Source organism: Ceratotherium simum, chromosome 14, assembly GCF_057802395.1.
Source record: "Ceratotherium simum simum isolate JZ-2026a chromosome 14, ASM5780239v1, whole genome shotgun sequence".
NCBI lineage: Eukaryota > Metazoa > Chordata > Mammalia > Perissodactyla > Rhinocerotidae > Ceratotherium > Ceratotherium simum.
This window is the reverse complement of record NC_141913.1, coordinates 3083200-3102417: the sequence shown is the minus strand read 5'-3', so window position 1 is coordinate 3102417 and position 19218 is coordinate 3083200. Positions and strand designations below refer to the sequence as shown.

Genomic DNA, 19218 nt, shown 5'->3' with positions numbered 1-19218 from the left:
TGTCGAAGGCTTGCTAGGATCCTTGCTCCTTCTTCAGGACCATGTCAGCATGAGGGTGTTCTCTCCAGAGACAGCCTGTGTTCATGTGGTTCTCTGCCAGCACAGCTATCATTCTTCTTTCTAAAGGGAAGTCACTGTAATTTTACCTCTGATTCTAAATGGCAATGTTTAAAACCAAGAAAGCGCTCCAGCCTAAGGCTGTCACACCAACTTCCAAGTGAGGCTCGGACCAACGGACTTCAGTCTCCTAACCCTTACCCTCGTCTTCCCTTCTCCCCACCTCCCCTCTCTCTCTCATCCTCTTCTCTCTCTCTCTCTCTCTCTCTCTCTCTCTCTCTCACTCTCACTCTCCCTCTCACACACACACACACACACACGCACACACACACGCACACATTCAGCCGTATTCAGGTCATTTCAAAAGCTGGCTTTGAAATGCATGTAGTTATCGAAGTCTTTTGAGGAAGCACTTCCTCCATGACAAAGTTTACAGCTGGTGTCTCTCCTTCACGTGGGCTCCTCCCTGGACTGCAGAAGCTCCAACCCCTCATCACGCTGTGGATTCAGGTTTATTGTTACTTCAAAGGGCTGAGGGCAGCAGCACTCCCCGCCAGAACTTGGCCTCAGTGTATATTTGAAGTGGTGTTTTCCTAGAGCAGAAGAGCAAAACAAGTCACTCAGCCCTCTGAAGGCTCCTAGGCAACCAAAATTAACTGATTCAGACAAACTTATCTCTTCTTTATAGGAAGAAGAAAATCCCAAGGGAAATCTTCAAAGGTAAGATTGATGAAAACAGTAGTAGACTACTGAAGTAAAAACCCCTTGGTCCTGAGATTCCATCTTGTCTCTGTAGTCTGTTGTAACGCTATCTTCAGAATGACTTAAGATAAGACTTCTGAATAAGTGGTTGCTTTATTATTATTAATTTTATAAATATTGTATTTTTTATTAGTAGTAACAACTAAGAGACAAGCCACGTGTATTAGTGTTATGGTAAGAACTTTGCAGATATAGTTGTGTGTTGTGTATATAAAGGAATGATTGTGTTAAATGGGTTTTGAAAAGTCTATGGAAACCTCTGTCTTCTAATTTAAAGTCTGGAAAAAGTCCCTCTTGCTGTGCTATGAGACATTTTATATACTGTACATTGAAAAGCTCTACTAGGAGGGTTTATAAAATATTTCCCATCAGTAATCCTTGAAGTAAATATAAAGTAGTTGATGTTGTTGATGTTAGTAATCATGTATTTTAGGTCATATGTATGATGAGACATGTCTGAAAAGGCATGTATAAGCAAATTTGTTTAAATGGAAACATTAAGAACACACAGCTGAGGGCTGGCCCAGTGGCGTAGTGGTTAAGTTCGTGTGCTCCACTTTGGCGGCCCAGAGTTCGCAGGTTCGGATCCCGGGTGCAGACCTACACAGTGCTTGTCAGGCCATGCTGTGCTGGCGTCCCATATAAAGTAGAGGAAGATGGGCATGGATGTTAGCCCAGGGCCAATCTTCCTCAGCAAAAAGAGGAGGATTGGCATCAGATGTTAGCTCAGGGCTGATCTCCCTCATCAAAAAAAAAAAAAAACACACAGCTTCAGCTGAGCAGAAAGTGCGGCGGTTTCCTTTACCCATCCCTCGCCCTCCCCACACGCACACACGTACTTTTCTTTGTAGATGGTACACACCATTGCCCTGCATGCAGCAGCTTCTCAGGGCAATTTGGTCTTCATCCCTAACTTTCCTGTGAACTTGGAGTCCATGAAGTATGTCTCCTTCCCGTTCCGCCCTTTGTGGGATTCATCCAACGCCGGGAAGTGCCTGTGGCACATTTCTGTCGTTCGAGCTCTGTCTCGTCCGGTTGCTCTTGGACAGCACAGGGCAGCACTTGAGAGCTCGGCCCCAGAGCCAAACATCCTGGGTTCAGATCCACATCCACCTCTCACTAGCCATGCAACCTTGGGTGAGTTATCTGACTGCTTTGTGCCTCCCTTTCCTCATCTGGAAACAGGAGGTATTAGATTTGTTTGCAGCTTAAATGTGTTAATACACATAAGATGAAGCGATGTCCGGCGCAGAATAGCAGTGAACGAAGTTTACTATCATTACACCCTCCCGCTTTCTGCCTTTCTTAGCAGAGCTCCTCCCTGCACTGTAGCTAGTTATTATTTTTTATCTTAATTGCTTCTGTTAATTTCAAAAGTAATCCATGCTTGTAAAATTGAAACAGTATCAAAATGTGCAAAGTAAGAAGGTGCTGTCCTCCCCTCCACCCCCTTCCCTTCTAGTGCTTTCCTGTGTTCCCTTCGTACTTTCTCCTTGTTGCACATGTGTCTGGTTTTTGTAGGTATGGTTTTGTTTTGCTTTGGCCACTGTTAAGGTTAACGCCTCTCCTTTCTCTGTCCACATCATCTCTGTTCCACGATATCCATCCAAGACCTAGAGGCAAAAAGTCCCCACAGAGGTGCTGCTGCTGCTTTGACTCTGAGAGCAGTTTCTGTGGGCAGAAGCAGGGTTAGATGAGCTACATCCAAGAAACGGGAAGGGATTAGGGTTTGGCTACCTGTAGAGCACTTCCAGCTCCCGGTGAACAGTGTTCTGAAGCTCATTGTTAATTCAGCAGCTCCTTGATCAGAGGCAACAAGAGGAAAATCGTGCTTGCTGGAAAGTTTAGGACCTAGTGACAAATGGACCATCCTTATCCTTTCTATTTCCTTTTATTTCCATAGCCAGCTTTCTGTTATTCAGAGGGCCATTGGACAGTTTATAGGTTATTTATAACAAAAATACCACTGACTTGTGCCTCTAGTGAGAAATAACAAGATGAAATGCCCAGTGGTGTCATTTGTAGCCTGCTGTTTTACCCCATGGTAATGACCACCAGCACATGCCCCTAGGGTAAGGGCATTGTCAGCCAAGCCACCTAGAACTTTGCCCATTCTGTGGACCAGTCCTTGTGGTCCACAGACTTGCTCAGAGCAGGACCCAGTTCTGGCCTCGCCATTGTTAATGGGTCCTGCAGAGGAGTGGCCATGCACTCAGTCTGGGACCCCTTCAGCAGGGCCTGGGCTGGTCTAGAACCCTAGGTATTTAGAGTTTGGGGGTGCATGGTTATTAATATGTCCTATGATAAAGTGGTCTACTTATAGAGACAGTGAGTCTGCACACACTTCACCTCCACCACCACATCAGGAGAGATTCCAGACCAGAGGGTCCAGGACCTGAGTCGGCACGCATGGCCAGCCCCAAGCCTCCTTCCTGGCCACCACTTCTTTGCCCTGGCTGGGTTGACAAGCTGCCCAAGCCCTGCAGCAACTTCCTGTCTCAGCATGTTGGAGTCCCCAGCCCCTCATACCGTGCCACCTGGGCCTACAGGAGGCAGTCAGTAAATTCATGTCAAATCGAAATATATTGAGTTAAGTGCCAATACACTGAGCCATCTACATCCAAATCCACGTCCATCAGGCAGTAGCTCACCCCAAACTGGCTGTTGCTTTAGCTCTCCTGTCTTCACTCTCCCGTTGTGTTTGTGCATCTTGGCCAGGAGTATAGAAGGAGCAAGAACAAAAAGTAGCTCGGCTATCAAGGAGGAAGCAGAGAGGGAACTGAGGGCACTGAGCCCTGGTGGTGGGTTTGGCAGGGCCGGGTGGAGTTTCTGTTTGAAATGGTGTTTGGGAATTGTTTGCCAACCTGATTACATCTTCCCCTCCTCTCTCTCTTCTACGTCTTTTGTTTGGCCTTTGGACGTTGTTAGTACTTCAGGCCAGTGGAGGATGAGGCTGAGAGTAAGAAGGACTTCAGATGGTAGTTATATTGTTGGGGTATTTCACTCCTCCAGTACCAGTGGCTGGTTTTGGGTTGGGACTGTGGTGCGGTCATGTCTGTAGCCTGAGCACCTGCCATGATGCCTGGAACCCAGGAGTCTCCCAGTAGGTTTGGAATTGAAGGCACTTGTCAATAGATGGAGAGCCCAGGCCACAGCCAGGGTTCCTGTAGTTTCCCCTCTTCCTGCGGAGTGTCCACAGGCTAAAATGAACCATTTCAAAGTGGGTTTGGAGCTTGGCTCTGACTGCCCTGCCCACCTTCCGCTTGTTCCCACAGTATCTAAGGGTTGGCTGTATTGAGTTCTGACCAGTACAAGGCTCCTGGAACACTTCCAGAGCCATCGTAAAGATCCGTTAAACATCCACAGGGTCAGAGCTGGACAACATCAGGCAGCTGGACAGCGAGCGTGCTGGTCATTCAGGTGGAGCCCGTCGCGCAGCAGGCGCTGCTGGTGCAGGCAGGACTCGTGAGCTGCGCCGGGGTGGGGGCACGGGTCAGCGGGCTCCCTGGCTGGCACATGGGCCGCTGATGCCGTCCTCTCTCCACTCTTCCCAGGGCGGTGTCCGTGTCCTCCATGTCTGAGTTCCAGCGCCTGATGGACGTCTCTCCCTTCCTGCCCGAGAAAGGCCTGCCCGCCGGGAGCAGCAGGGAGGATGTCACTCCGCCCCTGTCTCCTGACGACCTGAAGTACATCGAGGAGTTCAACAGCAAGAGCTGGGACGAGAGGCCCCCAGACCCCTGGGCAGACAGGACCGAGGGGGGGCAGGTGGGGCACGAGGCCGGCACCGAGCCTTTCCCTGACTCCTCCTGGTACCTCACCACGAGCGTCACCATGACCACGGACACCATGACCAGCCCAGAGCACTGCCTGAAGCAGCCCCTGCGGAGCCACGTCCGGGCCGAGCCGCCCGGGGTGCGGGTGCTGCACAGCCCGCCTGCCGTCCGCAGGATGGATAGCATCGTCGTGGCGGGCGGTGAGGGCAGGGGCCGGCCGGAGCCCGAGTGCCCATTTTCCACAAGCAGAGCCAGAGGGGGCATGGGAGACACAAAGGGGGGCTCCTCAGAACACATGCTTGGCAGGTGGCCTGGGGCCCCCTCCAGACACCCCCGAGACTACGTGGAGGGAGGGCTCCGCCCCCTCGATGGCACCCTCTGCACCCCCTTGGGTTTTGCCTCCCCACTGCACAGCCTGGAGATGTCCAAGAACATGAGTGATGACATGAAGGAGGTGGCCTTCTCTGTCAGGAATGCCATGTGCTCTGGTCCCACCGAGCCTCCAGTCAAGGATATGGCCTGTCAGACCAATGGGTCCCGGACGACGGGGACACAGACCGTCCAGACCATCAGCGTGAGCCTGCAGACCGAAGCCCTGCGTGGCAGCGCCATCACCAGCAGCCCCCACAAGTGTCTCACACCAAAGGCAGGGGGTGGTGCCACGCCCGCATCATCTCCTTCCCGCGGCCTTAGGAGCAGGCAGGTGGCGCCTGCCATCGAGAAGGTACAGGCCAAGTTTGAACGCACGTGCTGCTCCCCCAAGTACGGGTCTCCCAAGCTGCAGAGGAAGCCCTTCCCCAAAGCTGACCAGCCAAATAATAGGACCTCCCCAGGGCTGGCCCAGAAGGGGTGCAGCGAGTCGGCCTGGGCCCGCTCCACCACCACAAGGGAAAGCCCCGTGCACACCGCCATCAACGACGGCCTCTCCAGCCTCTTCAACATCATCGACCACAGCCCCGTGGTGCAGGACCCCTTCCAGAAGGGGATGCGGGCTGGGAGTCGGTCTTGCTCTGCAGAACCCCGGCCAGAGCTGGGCCTAGGCCAGGAAACCAGCCCCAGTTCCCGGGGACAGTCACCCAGCCCCATCGGGGTTGGCTCGGAGACATGTAGGGAGGAAGGGGGAGAGGGCACACCTGTGAGGCAGGACTTATCTGCTCCCCCTGGCTACACACTCACTGAGAATGTAGCTCGGATCCTCAACAAGAAGCTGTTGGAGCATGCCTTAAAGGAGGAGAGGAGGCAGTCCCCCCACGGCCCCTCAAGTCTCAACAGTGACAGCCATGTGGGAGAAGCAGTCAAAGCCGAACCAGGGTCCATTGAGGTAATGCAGGCTGAGTATCCACACCCTCACCCTCCCAGTTCTTCCATTTAAATGTTGAGAGAACACGTTTGAACCTGGGATTGTATCAGGTCATTTGAGTTCAAGAATCCTGGTCCGTATAGGTTCTTGTGAGCTGGGGAGATACAGGGTTTATGGGAGAATGGAATAGGCAGAAACACAAACCCTGAGCTGCTGCTTAAAGAAAATTTCATTTTACTGTTCACAACAATTTTAAATTTGATTGAGGTTCTCTTCTCTGGTCTAAGTGATCGATGCTTATCTTTTTAGCTGGGCTTTTCACTTGGGGTTGTAATTTGCCCTCTTTCTGTATGAATTTGTGTTCTATGAATGTGTGTGTGTGTGTGTGTGTATGTATGTGAAGTATGGAGAGTCATGTCAGGGCTTTCTGCATGCTCCACATCTTTATACATGATGACACACAAGAGGTGTGCTGGAGAGGATTTTGACAGCGTGGACACTAGAACATCTCATCAGGAATTACAACACCTGGATTCCAGTATTGGCTTCAGTATGGAATAGTAGTCTTACCTCTCAAAATCACATACCTGCTCCGTGTCCATGAGTCTCCCTAGCAGTGAAACCAGCTGAGACAAATGGATGAGAGCAAAATCCTGCCTGCAAATGATGTGACGGTTATCATTATCCCCCTTATACATCACATGTTATCACATTACACATGACCACACTTATTATCACGTATTATTATTATATGATTATTATATCCCCTTTACCACTCACAAATCAGGCAACCTTGAATTCTGTTCTGATGCATATCTACATGTAGTATATTTGTGTCACACCACTTTAAAAGACAATTCCTGTTTCCACTTCAAGAATGTGCAAAATAAACAAAGCCTGATGATAATGCTAAAGGTGAAAACGGTGGTGACCGTGGCCTCACAGTTCACGGGGTGGGAAGGACACGTTTCCCAGTGCTCCATCAAGACACTGCTCAGTGAGTGATCCCGTGTATAGACTTGAGGGTGAGGCCTGACCTACTGGTAGCCCAGATGGACCAGCTCCGCAGCAGTGGGATCCAGACACCCATAAGCATTCTCCAGGCTGGGCAGCTCCAGCAGGTGGCAAGGGTTGGGGGAGGAGGAGAGAAATACGTTCCCTGGGCTGCCTGGCTGCTTTCTTGCCATGGCCCCGGGAGCCCTCGCTTCTCTTCTCGGATGAGGAGGGAGGAAGGTGTATTTCCTGTATGAGCTGATCCTCCTTCTGCCCCCCATTTCCCACTGGAGCAAAATGATGTTCGAGTTCCCAGTGTTTAACTCAAAACATAGAGTTTAAATCTGCAATAGGTTCAACCATGTGAAATGGCCAGTGACCTACAGAAATGGCAAGGTTCCACCTAATATAGATGGTATGTGGCCTACACGTTCCGAAGCTACGAGTCTGTGATAAAGTTGTTGACATGCTCTGAGAGGACACATGCTGCTGGTTCAGGGTTATCAGGTGACAAATGTTGTTTTCTGCAGGCTTCTGTTACCCCCACCCCTCCAGGGCCCTCAGGTAAGTGACTCACTGGCTGCAGAGGGTCTTATTTCTGTGAATGCTTTGCCTTCTTAGGGCTCTGGAGGAATCAGTTGAAATTAGGGCTTTGTCCCAAAGCATTAACTGGCTGTGTCTGTGATGTCCATTTATATTAGACACTAAATAGAAATTAATTTTTAGGAACCAAAAAATGTAAAGAAAATGGTTTAATGACTGAATCACAGTTGTAAGGCATGACAATGCTTTTATCAGTACAAAGCTATGCCCACCCCCCACTCCTATCCTCTGCAAAGAGTCTATTTAGATTTTCTTCTCACTTGGTGTGTCTGCTACCAAAGAGATGATTGACCAGTTTGTAGGGAGCACAGCGTAGTTTCAGGGATTCAGAACCTGCATGGAGCACTCACTGGCTATATTTAAATGTCGTGGGCCCTTTGTTCCTTTTTGTTGGAATTTTGCTTGTTCTGGATTCCAGTGGAATATTCCTTGTCTGAATTGACTTACTGTGTTAGGCCCATTGGAGACCCCTTCCTGTCACTGCATAGATGATGTAGTTCTGGGTTTTCATCCAGATCACCAGAACTGATTCTGATTTCCCACCCTGCTCTGTGCTCCCTGTGGTGGACTCGCTCCCTGAAGTTCACTTGGGCATCTAGACACGGGTGACGTGGGCATTCCTGCGCTAGGAACGTGCACAACAGGAGGTCTCCCTTTCTACCCTCACTCCCACCCCACAAGCTACTCATTCCTCTTTTTCTCCTGAAGCCATAGCACCAATTCGGCGATGCAAAGAAGCTGTGAGAAGGAGTTCTGGTGTGAAGAGAAAGAATAATCTGGAAATGTAATGCTCTTCTTCCCTCCTGTGTCTAAGTGGAAAATGCGAGAGGAAATTTTTAGTATGAGCAGCGGTTGCTAGATCATTGTGACTAAAACAAACAGGCTGTTTAGTGGGCTCTGTTTCAAATACAACAGTCTTGTGACTCCTGTCTCTCTGTGTGCCAGAGGGTGTTTGAAATGTTAAATGCCAAAGGGCAGCTCTGGGAAAAATAGCGGGCGGAAGGGAGAGGTCTCCTGCCGGTCCGTGGTGAGGGTCCCTGCTGGCTCCGGACCTACACGGAGGACAGGCCAGTGTGCCCGGCGTGCACGCGCCTGTTTCTGCGGGACCTCGAGTTTCTCCTGATGGCTCTCCCTGAGCTGCTGCTGGGCTGGTTGAGGTTAAACCTTTACTGTTCTTCTTTTTAAAAGTACTTTCCAACCTCCTTGTTTTTCTTCTCTTTCTCTGTCTGTTCTGTCCAGAACCAAACTGTCTTACTAACTGCCCCCTGGGGACTCTAGCCCTGCCTGCCTCACGCCGTAAGTGCTTTCTTCCTTCTTTCCAAGCTGTCTGGAGAGATCGTTTGTGTCATCAGGGTTGGCACCTGACACTCAGGAATAAGGCCAAATCATCCAGGTAGATGTGCTCCGTAGAGGCAGACACCCATGCTGGCCGGGGTCCACCTGCAGGGACAGGTTGGCAGGCTGGACCTTCCCTTTTGTCTCACCTGAGTGTGGACCGCTCAGTGCAAAGGGCTCTTATGTTGTAGAGACACTGCTGAGATTCCGCTCTCCTGGGCAGTGTGCAGCCAGGATGCTTTCAGAGGATTAGAGGGATGTTGGCTGGAGAGGGGAGTGTCTCCTGCACGGAGGCCTAGCCTGGGGGTCTCTGAGCCCAGCGTTTCCCAGTTGGCCTGCACCTGCTCACGGGTGTGCTGAGGGCACGTGTGCGCTGCCGTCTGCTGCAGTGAGGTGTGACCATAACGGACAGGCTTCTCTCCTTTTCTCAATAACCACACCAGAAGGAGTAAACCCAAATGTGTCTTGTCCTCCCAGGCCATCACCAGGGGTGTGACATAGTAAGTGCTCAATAAACATTTGTTAATTGAATAAACAACAAAGCTATCCCTGCTCCAAAAAATATTCTCGCAGAATTGCCTTCAGAGCCTGAATGGAGGCGCAGGAGAAAATACCCACTTTGTTTTTGATCAAGGATACAGTCACCCACCCACTCATCCACTGGCCTTAACTCCAAGGGCTAAATGCAAAGTACAGTGGGCTCTCAAAGGCTCCAGTGGTGCTTGCTCCCAGGATAAGAGGCCCACATCACCCACTATCTCGGGAAAGGACAGCGTTGTTTGCTTATATGTGCTGGTGTATTACTAAAGAAAAAGTTCATTCCCTTGAACTGGTGGTCGTACGACATTTCTTCCTGTTGGAGTTCACGAATAGATGCCAGTGAAGAGGTGGCACAAAACTGTCTAATGAAAAACCCATTCTGGTTCAGCGTCATCCAGGTGGAACCAGGCTGCGGTGGCGTCGAGAAAACCTAGAGCAGCAACCTTACCAACACATGACATCCACCGCACATACAACACACTCATACACAGCACAAACAATACACACATGTGCAGCACACACATGCACACACACAACTCTTATACTACCAGGAGCAGAAACACAAAAAGACACAAAACAGGAGCAGATTTCCCAGCCCGTGGGTCCCCTCGAGCTGGGCTGAGATGAGGTGAGGACAGCTCACCCCAGGTTAGTTAGTTTGCATTTCAGCTATTTCAGTGCTGACATGTTTTCACAGGTGAGCTGTTGCTGCTTGTCATGGTTCCCATTAGTGTAAGTGCTTTGCTGATCAAGGCTCCCCCTTGCCATAAAGTGCCAGCCACAAAGGAGGCAGGGAACCTTAAGAAGTAGTCTCCAGGGCTAATGCTCCTTTTCTGCTGACCCCCAGGGAGGCGGGGAAACCACCCCACTCCGTCATTCTTCCCGAAGCGCTGCGTCTGTGCGCGCTCCAGCGTGTTCCGCCTGCCATCTTCTCCCTCCCTCGTCATGTTGCCCATCAACACAGTCACTGTCTCTTCCCGCCTTTGTCTCTCTGCTACGCTGACGACACATTCCTCCTTCTGGTCTTGCAGCTGCTTGTCACGTCTCTTTAAATCCTCCAACTTGCTTCCTGACACTCAGAGGGCTTTGTTCCGTGTCATTCCTCATTGTGTGGTTTACCATCTCACCCTTTCATTGTTGGCTATCATTTGGGCAGACGGGCTCCACCCTGTAGAACTCACTGTTTCCCCATGCCACAGCCTGTCACGTTTGTGTGTGCCAGCAAATTCCAACTTTGGGCGTCCTTGTTTCCTTCTGTGCAGACTCAGGACAAGTAGCTCAGCCTTCTGTAAAACCAAAACAGTAGCAGTGGCCCTTGAGTAAGTGTTAGAGGTGACTTGCACCACGGTTGAGTGTGTCTTGCATGGTCTGCTCTTAGAAGGTGTGGGATGCCTGCGCCACAAAAGCACAAGTGCACTTGCACTCCACTTTTTAAAATGCTGCTGCAAGGAAGAGTCATTAAACAAGAGGAGACCTAAATTAAAATTCCTGCCTGCAGCCTTTGTTCCTTGTTGTGGGAGTTTGTTTAACCACTGCCAGTCAATTTAAAATAAACAGTAGCAGAGTTTGTTTTAAGGTGAGTCGCGTTGCTAATACAGCTGGATGAAATCATGGGTCTCTTCATGGGCCCCCACCACACCAAGGCACAGGGAGGCTGGCCTCCTAGGACCGGTCATTGTAGCTAAATAGATCTTTCAAGAGGGCCAAGGTGGTGGGGTACGCTGGGAGTATGACACGTGGCCTGTGCTCCAGCCCAAGTCTGAGGGTGTCTGTCAACACACCATCTCATGGCATTGCCATCTTTTCATTATAATTTGATATCTTCCCATTACCATCGTCACTGATTATTCAGGGTGAACCCTTTACATCATTTTAAGTTATTCTCCATGACCAAAATATAAATTAACGTTCAGAAGTTGCCCCTGGTCTATTATATTTAACTTGAGTCTGTTGAGAAGTGTGTGTGGGGGAGATCACCCCCTGGAGGAACTGTCCATCTGAGTAACCCTGTCTTTCTCTTTCTCGGCTCTGAAGGAACTACCTTGTTCCGCACTAGCTCCATCCCTAGAACCCTGCTTCTCCAGGCCCGAGAGACCAGCAAACCGGCGCCCTCCATCCCGCTGGGCCCCACATTCCCCCATGGCCTGCCCGGCTCAGTCACCGGGAGACCTGACCTCCGTGGAGGAGCTCGGCGACGAGGAGGCACCCGGGGAGAAGCTCCACCTGTGACGTGATGCAAGTTTGCATGGATTATCGTGGAATAATTCACTGTAATTTGCATAACCACACCATTGTCATCAACCAAACTCCACCCAAAAGGAGAGATCTAGTTTTCCCAAGGTCAAAGAATGTTTTTTTTTTAAAAAAAAACAGCTGCTGAATGTTCAACCTGTGACCCTGAGATGTTTCTAGAATGAAACAGTAAATGTGCCTGTAATAACTTAATTTTTTTCATAGCTCAGAAAACTATTTTTGTCTCCATCTTTTTTACACAGTATATTAAACAAAAAAAGGTAAATAAGAGATGAATAAATTTAAAAAATAAAAGTTTTAAAGGTGTACGTTTTAAGAGATTATGAACACTCGCACTCTCAATACTGACTGCCTCTGTCAAATTTGCACTGTTACATATGGGTTTGGTTTATTTCCACGTTGAGTTTGACTGTTTTAAGTTAATTTTATTTTGTCAGTGTACTTATTTTTTTAAGAATTTTTGAAGTGCTTCAGACTGTCTGATTCAGTGAACTTTTTGTAGTGAAAAAGCCATGAAGCCAGTAGACAAGACAGATATCCTATATCCTGGAGGGGACTCGTGTCAGCATTTTTGAAAAGGTACCAAGTCCTCAGCTGGGCTGACCAAATGCGCTGTATAATCCACATGCTCTACTTGACCCGCACGTCTTCAGGTTCGAAGCACTTGGTGCATGTACATCCTGCTGCTGTGGTCTCACCATCGCCTACGTGTGAGTCGTCTGTCACACTGTAATACGTTGTGAATTCCCTCGTACTGTACTTTTATTGTCCTCTTGCATTGATGATACAACAGCAACTGCATTTTTAAATTATTGTTAAAAGATTAACTGGCAATATACAGTGTTTACTCAAAATTTTCTTGTTTAAGGAAAAACACTACAAAAAGTCATGAAGATACCAAATGGAAACAAGGGATGGTGCCTCGGAGTCTGTATGAGACGATGATGAAGTAGAAATAAAGCCTTTACAAGATGGCAGCCTGTCCTGGATCTCATGTTTCACATGCCCTCCATCTTTTCCTAAGGAGTCAAGTGGAAAGTTTTCCATAGCCAGGGGAACCAGGGAAAGAGGGGATCATGTAAAGAGGCAACAGCTGCTGACTTACCCAACTGGGAACGCACTGCGCGTGCGGGATGGCGTTGCAGGGCTGCTGTGCTTGTAAGAGCGTCCTGGGATAGATAAAAGAGGCGACTCCATTCTTGTTGGAAAAGCCAACACGGGTGGACATGGGGCTGTGAGGAAACTGGTTATCCACAGGTCAAAATGTGCCTGGCTCTCCCCCTTCCCCTTCTTGGGAAAGCGAGAGTGGCCAGTACCTCCAGAACAGGCATCTCCATCCCTGATGGTGAGGTGTGGCCCCGCCTGTGGGCACTTGGTAGAGGAGGAGTTCAAGGGGAAGCGGAGCTGCCACGAGAGCACGAGAAGAGCGGCGCAGGCGGAGCTTCTAGCTCTGTGTTGCCCCAACTTACAGCTTCCTTCTTATCGAGACAGGTAATGACGTAAGTTCTCTTCCCAGCATTGCCACCGTCGCACCTGTAAACTAAATACTTTCCAAAAAGTGGAAAACAACAACTGTTGGCGAGGATATGGAGCACTGTTGGTGGGAATGTAGAACGGTGCAGCCGCTATGGAAACTGTGACAGTTCCTTAAAAAGTTAAACAGAATTATCATATGATCCAGCAATTCTACTTCTGGGTATAGGTCTGGAGGAATTGAAAGCTGGGACTTGAACAGATATTTGTACACCCATTTTCACAGCAGCATTATTCACCACAGCCAAAATGTGGCAACAACCCTAGTGAAGGGATAAACAAAATGTGCTATGTACATACAGTGGAATACTATTCAGCTTTAACAAGGGAAGAGAATTCTGACACATTGTACAACATGGATTATTCTTGAGGACATTATGCTAAGTGAAATGAGCCAGTCACAAAAATAACAAATATTGTATGATTCCACTTATACGAGGTACCTAGAGTAGTCAAATTCATAGAGACAGAAAGTGGTTACCAGGGGTTGGGGAGAGGAAAAAATTGGGAGTTAGTGTTTAATGGGGACAGAGTTTCTGTTTGGGTTGATGGAAAAGTTCTGGAAACAGATAGTGATGATGGTGGCACAACAATATGAATGTATGTAATGCCACAGAACTCTACATACATTTAAAAATGATTAAAATGGTGAACGTTATGCATATTTTACCTCAATAACAATTTTGTGTGTGTGTGAGGAAGATTAGCCCTGAGTTAACATCTGTTGCCAATCCTCCTCTTTTTGCTGAGGAAGACTGGCCCTGGGCTAACATCCGTGCCCATCTTCCTCTACTTTGTATGGGACGCCGCCAAAACATGGCTGGACGCGCGATGCGTTGGTGCGCGCCCGGGATCTGAACCTGCGAACCCTGGGCCGCCAAAGCGGAGCACATGCACTTAACCGTTATGCCACCGAGCTGGCCCCCCAATAACAATTTTTTAATTCAAAAAATATTCTGCTTAACCACCCTAGACATAGCTGTAAATAAACTATCAGCAAGTCAGCAGATACTTCTTTTGTGCCTACCCTGTGCCCACAGTAAATGCTGGGAGGGGCATTAGCATTCTTTCAGTTAGAAGCAGCCAGCTAGCAGCAAGAAGGGAAGTAGTTGGCCCTCATCCCTGGAAAAGCGCTGGCATCTAGCGTGGTTACAATCCAGAGCCTCCAACAAGGCTGTCAGGACCCTGCTCTGCTCTCCTCTGGCTTTATTCTCAGACAAGCATCCCAAGAGTTGGCAATAGTGGTCCCCAGCAGCGTCTATTAGTTTAGCAACTCCTAGAGGAAAAAGGTGTCTTACCAGTAGCTGCAGCAAAAGCCCCAGGACGGTGAATCTCATGGGTCTGCTTTAATTCACCTCTCGCTCAGAACCAATCACTGACAGACTGACCAGCAGAGGAAAACCAGCCAGCAGTTGGAATAGAGGGAAAGGGGCCTGGAAGGCAGTGAAGGCTGTGTGCGACTGGGGGCACCCTAGAATTACAAGGAGAGGTTTCTGTCAGCAGAGAACTTGCCATCTGGACAGGGGAGATAAATTTTCCAGGCACAAAGACAATGGAATGCAAATATGATGTGGTTTAAATTCTAAGTAAAGTGGGACTTGAGTTGGCCCTCGAAGGAAGAGCAGGATTTAAATGTGAAGGAGGGAGAGGTGGTTGGGTAGGGGTACAGGAGGAGCAGGGTGTGAGGAGGTGGTAATAAATACATCTCACCAGGGCGGTGACACGGCAGCTGGGCCGCCAGCAGAGCCCGCAGTGAGCAAGGCCACGTCATGGGCGTCAGGGCCGTGAAAGCCAGTTTGGAACTTCTCTGACCATCCCATTTTCTAATGGTTGGGCATTTGTGTTCTTGAGTCCATTTACTGTGGAACCACTCCAGCTTTTGCAAAGGCAAGACAGTAGGATGAAATCATTTCTACATTCCTGTCCAAAGGATGCCGAGGCAGCTATGTGAGTCACGCCGGGCTCCAAGAGGCGGCAGCTGCCTGAGAGGACGGCCCCGGGAAGTGTCTGTTTCTGTCTCCAGGAGCTGTCGTCGCTAATGTGCCATTTGCTTTCATGTCCTAAAGAAAGAGGCAGAAGCAGATTCCTCAAACAGAGCCAACAGCCCTGCCCGAGGGCCGCCCTGCCCCCTGGGCCACCCTGCCCCCTGGTCACAGCCAGCACCAGCCGCCCTCGGGCGGTGGCTGCATATTGTACCCTCCTTTCTTCTCCAGATGAGAGGGTAGCGTGTCCCGTTAAGGTTTTCGGTATTATCTCTGCATATCATAGTTCTTATTTAGTACGTTTGTGTCTCACTCTTTGCTTATCAAGCTTGCCAGAGTTATGTATATTTATTTTGTTCAAAAAGTAACAGAGTACAACTATTATTTTCTATTTCCTACTTCATTGATTTTTTTTAAAAAAATGTGGCAAAATCCACGTAACATAAAACTTACCATTTTAACCATTTTAAAGTGTGCAATTCAGTGGCTTTTAGTACATTCCCAGTGTTGTGCAGTCATCACCACAGTCTAGTCCCAGAACATTTTCATCACCCTAAAAGGAAGTACACGTCAGGCAGCCACTCTCCCCGCCCCTGGCACCACAAATCTGTTTTCTGTCTCTGTGGATTCGCCTATCCAGGATATTTCATATAAATGGAATCACACAATATGTGGCCTTTTGTGACGGGCTTCTTTCACTTGGCACGGTGTTTTCGAGGTTCATCCATGTTGTAGTGTGTGTCAGCACTGCATTCCTTTTATGGGTGAATAATATTCCATTGTGTGGAGGTACTACGTCTTGTTTATCCATTCATCAGTTGATGGCAATGTGTCTATTTTTAAAACAGAAGAAAATGTGTTGGTTACCTTAAACAACCTTGAGCATTCTCCAAAGGGAGGCAATTCACAACGCACAATTAGGACACTCATCAGTCAGTTTACGTAACTGAGGCACTCTGGCGTGTTTAACTCTTACACACAGCAGTTTCACGAGGCCACCGGTACATATCATACTTGCCGTGTTTTTCTTTGATTTGCATTTAGTGCTTTCAGCATCGTTCTTTGAATGCAAAGTGCATTGGAAACCAGTACAGCAAGAAATCAGGCTGAGTCAAAAGCAAGTTAGCTGTTAGAATGAATTTGATGACATTGGGTCTTTAATACACTGTGGGTGACTAGAATCAGTGTGGCACTGAGAGTGGAAAAATCTGGATTTGAATCCTGGTTTGAACACTTAAAGTAATACAACCTTGGGTCATCGCTTTAAGACTTATTTGAAAAATAGCAACAATAATACCTATTTCCCAGGTTTGCAAGGATTAAGGTTTACTGTGTACCTACTGTGTACAAAATGCTAAGAGTTGTGAACACCAGAGATGAACAGAAAAGATGAGCTCCCTGCTTTCACAGAGCTTATAATGTAGTGATGAGAAACATGTAGTAAACAGGTGTAAGTGGATGGAGAGTAACTTAAAGGCTTCCCTGAGAAGAGGCCATTTGCACTGAGGCCTGGACAAGAAGCAGCTGTCAGCTGGGCAGAGGGAATAGCTGGTGCAAAGTTGGGAGGAGGAGGTGGGCATGAGCCTGGTGTGTTCCAGGAAGCGGAAGAGGGCCATTGTGGCCTGAGCATGGGGGAGTAGGGTAGGGGGAGAGAACTGGGAGCTTGGGAGAGGCCCCCTGGAAAGAGTTTGAATTTTATGCTAGATGGGAAAAAATTCCATGGAAAGATATTAAGCAAGGGAGTTACTCTTTAGAAGACTACTGTGCTGTAAGGATATGCAGGGGCAAGACTGGAAGGCTTCCCAACGGAAGACTCTTGTGCTGATGGAGAGAAGCCTTGCTGGTGGCTTGGACAGTTTGTCTGCTGCTGTTATTATTAGCATTGCCACCACCAGGCTTGCCACGTGCTGCTCGTCAAGAACTGGGCTTTAGAATCTGCTGCTGAGGATTCTGCAGACCTTGCTGCCAAACTCTCGAGTCTGTCCCACTTGTTCAGATAAAAGCTGAAGGAAGCCCTTCTTTATTCTTCTGCTGTCTCTCAGTCTGGGCCAGCAGGCTTGTCCATGGCCTTGGGCCAGGGAGAACCATCTCCCCTCTTACCCGCCTTGCTTCAGGGTGCAGAATCACAGAGCAAGGTTCTTATTTTGTGTGTGTGTGTGTGTGTGTGTGTGTGTGTGAGGAAGATCAGCCCTGACCTAACAGCTGCCAATCCTCCTCTTTTTGCTGAGGAAGACTGGCCCTGGGCTAATATCCGTGCCCATCTTCCTCCACTTTATGTGGGACGCCGCCACAGCACGGCTTGACAAGCGGTGCGTCGGTGCACACCCGGGATCCGAACCGCTGAACCCCAGGCTGCCACAGCGGAGCGCACGCACTTAACTGCTTGCACCACCGGGCCGGCCCCCAGAGCAAGGTTCTTATTTCGGTTTTGTTTTGTTTTTAAGGTCCAATCCTTCTGCAAAAGGAAGTTGGCAACTTCTAAGCTATTATCAGTCATTTGTAATTTAGTGAAAGTGGGTTCCTGCTCTTTAAATTCTCTTTATAGGGGGACCACAGAGGGCTCTGGGTGTGGGGATGGTGGGGGAGGGTGGCACCCCTAGTCTAAACCAATAAGATAGGAACACACAGAGTACACACTTCATTTTTCCTAGGCCAAATTCTATCTATTAGTTTGAAAGAACCCACTCCATTTCAAAGATAGAAGCTTCTATACCATCCCAGGGAGCTAATAAACTTCAATAGGGCTCCAGGAATCCAACCTTATAATTCCCATGGTAATCCTGGAACAAATTCATCACTCATCACCCATCAGCCCTGGCCAGCGTTGGTCCTCTGTCCATATAATTTTGACTGATTAAAATGACAAAGCACTGAAGATGCTGTGATGGGATAGGTGCAGCTAAGAATAGCTGGTGGAATTCTAAATTCTAAATTCAAATTTCTGGAGAGTGATTAAGCAATAGCAATTATCCATAAAACTGTTGATACTTGTTGAGTCATTTCACTTAGGGGAATTTACCCCAATTAACTCCAATGAAATCAGTGTAATTTGTAAAATAGGTTCATAGCAGCACAAATTATGCAGTGGATTTGGAAACAGGTTAAACAAGTTATGGTCCATCCACAGGTGTGAATACTGTGCTCTTTCCCCAAAAAACCTTCCTCATGACTGGGGACTGGGCTGCACCTGTGGAAATACAACCATAAACATGAAATTTCTGCTCCCACGAAGCTTGTGACCTGGACACCAGGGGTGTCCAACCACCTGGGCTCAAATCCTGCTTCACTACCCTCTAACCAGACACCCTCGGGAAATTTACCCGCACCCTCTGAGCCGCAGTTTTCTCCTACGCAAAAGAAGGAGAATAATGGTAATCCCCCGAGAGGTAGGTATGAGGATTAACGAAGATACCACTTGTTAAGCTCTTAGAATAGTGCCTGGCACTAAGTTTTGTTAAATAAAATTGAAGCTGGGTACCTGAGTGTTACTGTAGATACTAAACCAATTTGCTGTTTTCCTGTTTAACTTGAGGGGTGACTTAGGGGTCTCAAGGATTGGTGACCTTGTTTTCCAGAGGGTTGTGAGCTTGTTTGGCAAAAGAAAGAATGCCTTCAGGGAGGTTGCCATCACTGGATGGCCGGCAAGTCAGATTGCCCAGGGGCTTATCGGGAATGACCCCTTTGTTTCCCTGAAGCTCCTCCTGCCAAGCCCCTTGCTCTATAAAACCCCCCTGCTTTCTGGTCTTGGGGAGGTGGATTTAAGCCAACCCAGGTGCCCACCTACTTATTTTGGTCAATTTAAATAAATCTTTCTTCATCTCCAAGCACCGATATCTCACTGTTTGGCTTGCTGTGCATCGGGCACATGAACTTGAGATTAAGAGGTTCAGTATCAAAATGTTTATATAAATGTCATTATAATATAACGACAGTATGACAAGTGCTGTAATAGCAAATGTAAGTATAGAATGAGCGCATAAAAGGGATTATTTCTGCCTGGGGGAGGGTCTGTTCATGCGGACCTGTTTGGTAAGCGTCTTGAAGGATGCCTAGGTTCCTCCAAGTAGAAATGGTGAGGGAAGAGAGG

The 19218-nt window shown here is 48.5% G+C and overlaps 1 protein-coding gene across 8 annotated transcripts in view; it reads left to right on the top strand.

Annotated features, from left to right (window-relative positions):
* The window catches only part of MTCL1 (microtubule crosslinking factor 1), a 145258-nt gene extending 128492 nt beyond the window's left edge, over window positions 1-16766 (top strand). For 3 of the 8 annotated variants that reach the window (XM_087438897.1, XM_014780333.2, XM_087438893.1), the window contains 3 exons: window positions 746-777; window positions 4374-5913; window positions 11398-16764. In XM_087438897.1, the coding sequence (XP_087295023.1) occupies window positions 746-777; window positions 4374-5913; window positions 11398-11592 (1767 nt within the window). In that variant the 3' untranslated portion in view covers window positions 11593-16764. The other 5 variants (XM_087438895.1, XM_087438896.1, XM_087438892.1 and 2 more) reach the window with 4 other exon arrangements.
* The last annotated feature ends 2452 nt before the right edge of the window (window positions 16767-19218 follow it).